Source organism: Felis catus, chromosome A3 (genome assembly GCF_018350175.1).
Source record: "Felis catus isolate Fca126 chromosome A3, F.catus_Fca126_mat1.0, whole genome shotgun sequence".
Lineage (NCBI taxonomy): Eukaryota > Metazoa > Chordata > Mammalia > Carnivora > Felidae > Felis > Felis catus.
The window spans coordinates 1937821-1945983 of record NC_058370.1 but is presented as its reverse complement, the minus strand read 5'-3'; the positions used below and the strand labels follow the sequence as shown (position 1 = coordinate 1945983).

The 8163-nt window shown below is 55.0% G+C and overlaps 1 protein-coding gene across 1 annotated transcript in view; it reads right to left on the bottom strand.

Annotated features, from left to right (window-relative positions):
* Nucleotides 1–717: 717 nt before the first annotated feature.
* TAF4 (TATA-box binding protein associated factor 4) overlaps nt 718–8163 on the bottom strand; it is a 65453-nt gene continuing 58007 nt past the window's right edge. The window contains exon 15 of the mRNA XM_023251046.2: nt 718–1907. Within this exon, the coding sequence (XP_023106814.2) occupies nt 1740–1907 (168 nt within the window). The 3' untranslated portion in view covers nt 718–1739. The remainder of the gene's footprint in view (nt 1908–8163) is intronic.

Sequence of the window (8163 nt, the reverse complement as noted above, 5' to 3'; positions counted from 1 at the left end):
CATCCGGCTCCGCCACTCTGTGTCCGCACCGGGCTCTCCGGGGCACGGGTCTGTGCTCAGAACCTCCCCCCACCGGGCCCACAAGGGCCTCACCTCGCCTCTCCCCAAGGTGCCCCAGCTGCAAGGACAGGTGCCCAGCGTACCTGTGTCGAGGTGGGGCAGTCCGGCAACGGAAGGCAGGCGGGGTGGCCCGGACGGCCCGAGCACGCGGGGAGGCAACTCGGCTTCGGGCCCTCCTGCCAGGCCTCACTCTGCAGCGCGGAGGTCCCGTCTGCGGAGGTCAGGCTATTCCTCCCAGAGTGGCTGGGGTTTACACACTGATGCTAACAAGGAGCCCCTAAACAAACACCTCAGCAGAACCAGAGCTGAGTCTCTGGCGGCAGATCTATAACTGGAAAACCGGGAAAAACGGGCAAAACAGATACAGATAAATTTGTTTTTAATAAAGGAGTTAATTTTCTTTCAATCCTATATAAAACAATAGCAATTAAAAACTTCATTTTTGAAAGTAAAATATTTACATATGAACAAGTAACTGTGCAAAATTTACATGAAAAAATGGAAAGACAGGGATTTCCTAAAAGACAAAATAAAAGGCGTAACAGTTTTCGGGCGTCGATAAAAAATACTGATCAGCATTCGGTTCACACTCGCGCGAATTAAAGTCTGACGTGAGGATTCACACGGAGAAAGCCCAAGTATTTACAGTCATAAAAGTACTATCAATAGACAATTTAATACAATAACCTCTGAAAATATAAAGAACCAATTAGTATATTTGTAATAAAAAAATAGGTACAAAGAAGGGGCTTTGCTCTGGACATCTGCGAAGTCGGCCCATAGCTTGCTTACAGTCTCTTAGCAAAATAATTATAGTTTACATAGCATTTTTATGTTATGTGCCAAAAATTATGTACAATTACTGACAAAATACACCAACCATTTTTCAACACTTGATTCACACTGAGAAACAGTCTTTTGATGATTCTTCTCAACTTTGATTTTATTTCATCTAAGTTTCCACTTTTAGCTAAAAAACACAGTGCAAGTAAAATATATTTATGCTGAAAAGGTTTTCATTTCTTTTAACTTTACAGCTTTACAAACTACAGCAAATAAACTGCGTCTGTACAGGTGCCGACCACGCGCTCGGGAGGAGCCGGCGGCACGGCCTCTCCTGAGCAGGAAGGTGGCTCCGCTCCGCGCGGGCGCGCCGTGGGCTCCGGGCTCCTCGGGGACTCTGGCGAGGGAGGGGACGGGCAGATAAATAGTCTAAAAAATCAGTTTGCTTTGCCAACTGACTAATACAAAAATAAAATAAATGAAATGAGGTCATCGCTGTAGACACACACCTACGCAGTAAGTCGGGTCGAATGAACCAAAACGCACAAATAATGTAGAAACCGCTACGAGGTGACAGAGGGCAACTAATTATTTGCTAAACGATTCCATCAGTTTTTATATATGGCTTGTTTGGCAAGAAGGCCACTCAATCAAAGATGAGTTAAGAGTTAATTGTCCTTTAAGAGGGCCCACGGGCCTCTGTGTTCTCTGTTACAGAAACGTGTTTTCTTCCGCACTGAAGAGTTGACTTAGAAACAGGAATATAAAACTGTTCCGTTGTAAAGAGGTGGCTGTTTTTTAAACAATATCCCATTTGCTTGTTACAAAAGGCGTCATCTGCAAATATATAAAAGCGTCCCAGGCGTCTCCATCCGCGACGCCGCGCCCGCCCTGTGCTACTTGAGGAATGCTTTGTAGAGCAACAGTGAATGGCTTGTCTCACGCTCATTCTCTAAACAAAATATGAGGTCCCTGAGGTTGACCCGCGTGATCCTTTGTCGCGTGAACTGTCTGGGGGTTCCGACGCCGGAGCTGCCTGGGACCGCCGAGCCTGGGCCCGACCCCTGGTGACGAGAAAGAAGACAGCCGAGTTAGTGGTGTGCACGGGTGGGCGGGACCCAAGGCGCTGGCAGGAAGGGGCAGGGCCAGGTGCTGGCCCCAGGGCTACGTGCCCACGGCCACTCGAGTTTCCCTACAGGTGTGCCAAGGAACCCTGAAGCTGGAGGAAGCCACGTGTGGGACAGGCTCCTTCCTGCAGACCTGCTCCTGGAGCTGAAGTGCTTTACGGGTCCCTAACAGGGAGGGGGTGCGAGCAGGGGGCACGGCCCCCACGCTGACCTCCGGGACCGGTGGTCTCAAGCACCCATATGGGCACTAACCCCTGCAATTCCCAGGGCTCAGACTCCGGCCTCGGGGCCTGCAGAAGGCACAGGCGGAGGCTCCTGCCCCAGGGGGATGGCAAGACAGCTCCTGGGCTTGAAGCTGGTGTCCCCGACCTCCATGTGTCCAGGCGGCCAGGTGGGACCGATGCCACACCCGGGGCAATCGTGTCGTCCCCATGTCGCCGGCAAAGGCACTTTCCCAATGCTGCAAAGTCTAAACTCCCAGGCTGGACGGACGGGCGGGCGGGCGGGCGGGCGAGCGGTTAGCGGGCTGGACCGCAGAGCTCTGGGGTCACCGCGGTGGTCCGCGGCCAACAGGGGGCACCCTGCTCCCAGCCAGTCTCAGCGGGACACTGCCACCTCCGGGCCGACAGCAGCAACTGGGCTCAGGGCCTGCACCGCTGGGGAACAGCCGAGCTTCTGCGAGTCTCTGACGCCTGCACGTGGACAAGGAGTCACTGGGGGCGGTGTTCCCGGATGCGTCGTGTTGGGTCCTGGGGTTCCAGCACCGCATCTCCGTCCGACCACACAACTCCCAACTGCGTGGTGCCTGGTTCTCCGTTCAGAATGAAAACTAAGCATCTGTGTTCTGATGGTTAAAGTTGCTCGTGCATATTTCAAGCGCAAACATAACACAGGGTATTTTTACCGCATGTTCTCACAGCTTTGGAAGGTGGGAGGAAAGGGTTCCCCGACAGCTGAAGAAAGAGCCCTGCCCTGACCGGGCCGCAGTTCCGGGAGCCGGCCAGCAGGTGGCGGGCGAGGCCCACGCACGCTCCGGGCACCAGGTCCCTCTGCCACCTGAGCCCTTTCCCCCAGGGGAGTCCCTGTGCACACGCACCCATCTTTGACCTCAATTACAATTTGCACCCCCTCCACCACCCTTCACGGCTGAGGTCCCTCCTCCAGGCCAGGTTGCGTGGCAGCTACTTTTCCTTGTTTGGAAGAACAATTCTGGTTTCTCCGTGCTTTCCTGAGCCTCGGTAACAGCCCTAAAGGAGCATTTTGTGCAAGACACACACCGCGCCACCCCCCCCCACCGCCCCCCGCAGAGGCTTGTGATGACGTTGGAGCGGCAGGAGCCCGGGGGCCCGTCGGGGGCCCGCCGCTCTGCACCCCAGACACCATGGGGAGAGCCCAGCACGCCCAAGCAGAGGCCAGTTTCTGGAAAGACAGCTGCCCGCGGACGGTGGCCTGCCCTCTGCACCTCCCCTGCAGACGCCAAGACTCACGGGGACAGGCGCAGCCATGCAGAGAGCAAAGGCACTACCTACGTAACGGACCGAAACATCTCTGCAACACGCGTGACCAATTCTGGACCACGTCTGATGTTTCTACTTTCCAAACAGAAAGCCAACAGCCAAAAACAGGTAGGACAGGGCCCCCACTTCAGGTGGAAATTACCGGGTCAGAACTCAAGACAAATAATACTTGCGATATTATTCCAATATTTCTTAGAAACCACAACTGGTCTCAAAGCGTTAACGGGCAAGTGAGCCGGTGGAGTGCCGCCCCCAGGTGCAGGCGGCATGCTCTGAGGGCCAGCGAGAAACTTCAATTCCTGGTGTTTCTATGGATGTTGTAAAGAGCCGATGTTCAAAGATATCCTACTTAATACTCACATTACTTCTAATTACACGGGCCGAGCACCGTCTCCCCATCTCATGCCAAAACGGAAGGACGCAGTTCACCGTCCTCCCTCCAGGGTCCTGGTCATACTGCTCGTCGGGTGTTCTGGCTGCGGGAGGGGTCACAGGAGCCCGGAGCCCGGGAGAGAGGACGGCCGTGACCACCCAGCCTACCGACACCGCGCCCAGCCCAGAATCACGGAACAACCGGTGGGGGCGGGGATGGCCCCCAGGGGGAGCGGTGACGCCCACACCCCATCAAAGGGCTGCCTTGCCCGGTCTCTGCAGGCGCTGGGCTAAGAGCAAGGCGACCCTGGATGTATCGCTTGCACACAGCAGGTCCTCCCCTGAAAACGGCACGTCGCACACCTGTCAGCCCGGTCACGGGACTGGTCCAAGACAAACAAAAGAGCTATTTCTTTTGAAGGCAACCTTGCCGTTGGCAAAATGCCACAACCGATCTGACAGGCAATGAGCACCTGACATAAAACCGAATGGGAAAAACCCCGCTTTCCGTCCAAATCCCGGCTCATGGGGCCACCTCAGTTGGGGGCCAATGCTCACAGGGAGAGAAGCCCCCGGCGTGGCTGGGTGCTCGCCATGCGTGCCGACACGTGAGCCCCGGTGCCACGGGCCCTTGGGCACGGTCTCAGGGAAACGTCCGCCTCGGGGCCACAGCAGCCAAGAGCCCTGCACTCACGGGCCCCCAGAAGTACGGCCAAGCGGCTCCCGAGCGAGGGGCCCTCAAGGCTGCGCCCCTGCCCCGTGTTCAGCTGGACAGCCAGGAGCCTGGGCCGAACAGGTTCCAGCGAACCCAACGGCACAGCCTCCGACCGGCTCGCCCTGCTCCCCTCGGTTCCCCAACTCGCCTGCACCCGGCTCTGCGCCTTCCCTGTCCACGAAACAGAGCACCCGGTGCAGACGGGCGGCCGGGAGTACACGCGGCGGCAAAGACACGCAGGTACTCTCCTCAGGAGGACACATACCACTCAGTCACCCCGACACCTCCCTCCGTCTCCCCAAAACCAACTCAGAACAAGAAGGCACCAATCTACCCAGGCATCGCTCCATCGGCAGACGTGGCGGCACGGAGCGCCCTGCTCCAGAAAGACTCCAGATGGGAACACCTGGCAGGTCCTCCTGAACCCACAAGGTGACGTGGCAAAGGCAGAGGATGGAGACAGCGAGGGGCCGCGGTCTGACAGAGGCCACCCAGAACGGCCGGTCCACCCCAGTCTAGCGTCCAGAGTCCTCAGAACACAGAGCCTCCGACAAGGGAAGGAACTAAAGGGACACTGAGGCTCCTGCAAGACCGGGACGTCACCGCCAAAGGACACAGGACCCTCCAGGACCCTCCTACAAGCAACGCAAACAGAAAACCGGCCACACTACCCGACTGCTCAGTGCGGTCAGAAGAGGGCGCCATCAGACCGCAAGTCTGATGAGACACCCAAACCTGGCAAAAGTGACCAAAGATTAGCAAGTCCGTCGAGATCCACCGCAAAAATCAGAAAACAGAATTCCACGCACATCAGAGACTGTCTGGAAAAACAAGAAAACCATTAAGACAACACTTCCAACAACCAAAAGACGTCCTGAAACATTTGAGGACGTGAGAAGTGCCCTGAATGAAAAATCCCTAACGGTAAGAGAAGTAGATTAAAAAACAGAAGGGATGAGAGTGGAGTAAATGCAAGAAAAAAATGGGAAGGAGACACAGAGATCTCTCAGAAGTGCATGAATTAACTGCAAGGCACCGAGGGCAGACCCGCGAGGAAAGGCAGGCTCGTGAGGGGCGCAGCCGCGGAAGGTCTGGGGAAGGGCAGGTGGTGGGCAAGCAAAGGCCTGTGTTAACAGAGCCTCCGAAGAAGGAAGCGGACAGAACACAACAGACACGGAAGCCAGAGTCCAGGAACCAGAAAGACCAAATCTACACACTGAAAGTTCCCACGAAAACCGACTCTGACATCTCCTCGTGAAATTGCTAGTTTTCAAAGATCAAGACAAGGCCTCGTGTAAAAGAGACAATAAATGACAAAGGCAAGTGAATCAGCCTGGCATCGGGGCTTTTCAAAACCAGCTTCCAAAGCAGGACGACCACGGACGCTCATTCACAGAAGGACTGAAAGAAAGTGCGAGCCAAGGATCTTCTATCCAAGCCAGACCATCCTCCCTATCGAAGCCACAGAAAGACCTTTTGCAACGTGCAAGTGTCGGGGATTCTGCATGGAGGCCTCCGCGGGCTGGGCCACAGTGCAGTCGTCATCCAAGCCAGGAAGGGGCAGGGACACGCGCAGTGCTGGGGCGGGCAGAAGCACTTGTAAGGAAACCACACCGCTTACTGAAGCTGAGGAGGGGCCGGCGGGAGGGCGGAGAGCAAGGGGCATGTGCACTGGCTGCTGCGAGAAAGTGGGCGGGGCTCAAGCCCTATGGGAACTAAGAAGCTGAACAGCTAAGAAAAACCAGGGGACATTTAACAAGGTTTATGTGCAAAAATAACCACCAGAATACAACCGTAAGCCTTCCTAAATACAAACATTTTAATTAAAGAGCAAAGAATATGCACTTCAGAGGAAGAGAATCATAGCAGACGTAAGAAATAGGCATAGTTATAAAACACTGTGAGACAGAAGAGACCAAGCGTGGTGATCGTATCAGAAGAAGGTGAATGGGCTCAATTCACCTAATAGAGGGAAAGTTTTTCGATTAGGCTCAGAAAACAAGACGGAGGCACGCGCTATAGATGTGAGCCACACCTAAAATCAGGAAGTATAAGACCAAAGCAGGGACAGAGATTCTCTCTGGTGAGGGAAGTGCAGAGAGCGGGGTGAATGATGGTCCTAACTCAGGACACAGCAGAGCTCAAGCCCACTGGACAACGGCAGACATTTTTTAACGCTAAAAGTGCCAATTCACAGAAGATGTGACACTTCTGAATACTTCCGTACCCAACAACGTGGCACACACGGCCCAGCTACAAAGCATCAGCTGCAGAAGACACAGGAGATAAAGACAGAAACGCACGAGTGACACAGACTTTACATCGCCACAGTCCGTACGAGACCCATCGAATGGACAAGAATAAGCAAGGATTCAGAAGACTGGTCAGCTTGAACAGCAGGTGCGTGTTGTGGAAATCTATTAAGCTCTACGCCGTTCGGGAGAACAGGCCTGTTCTCAGGCACCCACAGCACAGTCACCAAGATTCCCCGTGTCACCACCGGACTGACACAATTTTAAACAATCCTGAACAATCTCCCGCGGTGCTGGTGAGACGGGGGAAGGCGAAGCGACCCGATCTTCGGGAGGGGAGCCCGGCTGTTCCTAACAAGACCTCCTGGCAACTTTGCTGCGCCCTCAGCGGTGCGCCCCAGAACACAAAGACCCTCGGGCACAAGGTCATCCGGCGTGGCACAATGGCACACAAGTCATCGTTAAATGAAGGAATAAGCGGGGGGGGGGGGGGGCAGAAAGGACGGAGGGCAGACAGCACTACCGCCACTGCAGGAGACAGCCACACGGGAAAAGTAGGAGCTCATGGCGTGATCGCCCGCAGGCACCACTTTAGCCAAAGGATCCAAGTCGCCACAACGTGACACGCTCAGAAGGGCACCTTATCCCTTTTGTGAATTCTAGCTAAAATTATGGAACGTGCACTTAATCGTGAGGAAACCCAGGATGAACCCAACTTGAGGGACTCTGTACCAAATAAGTGACCCCCACACTTCGTGAGTGTTGAGATCAGGAGGGAACAAGGAGCGACGGAGGAAGGAGCAAAGAGGGTCCTGAGTGACAACAGGAAAAGGTCCCCAGGGGGACGACGGGGACAATCAAACACAGATAAAATATTTGCAAAAGAAACATCTGGTCAGGGACCATCACCCCAAACAAACTGTGCACACAACTCACAAAACTCAACAATAATAAACCTGAATGAAAAACGGGCCGGAGACCCGAGCAGGCCCCTCACCGGAGAAGACGCACAGATGCAGACGGGCGCGGGGACCGACGCTCCGCATCACAGGTCGTCAGGGAGACGCAAATCACAACAGCGAGGCACCACGCACGCCTGTCACCAGGGCCCAAACCCACGACCCTGACGACCCCAGACGCTGGCGAGGGCGCGGAGCGGCAGGAGCGCTCGGCCGTTGCCGGCGGGAACGCAGGACGGCGCAGCCGCTTTGGAGGCGAGTCTGGTGTTTTGCTACAAAACGAATCATAGTCTCACCGGACGAGCCGGCAATCATGTTCCTTGCGACTTATCTACACGAGTCGAAAACTCGTGTCCACACAAAAACCTGCTCACGGAT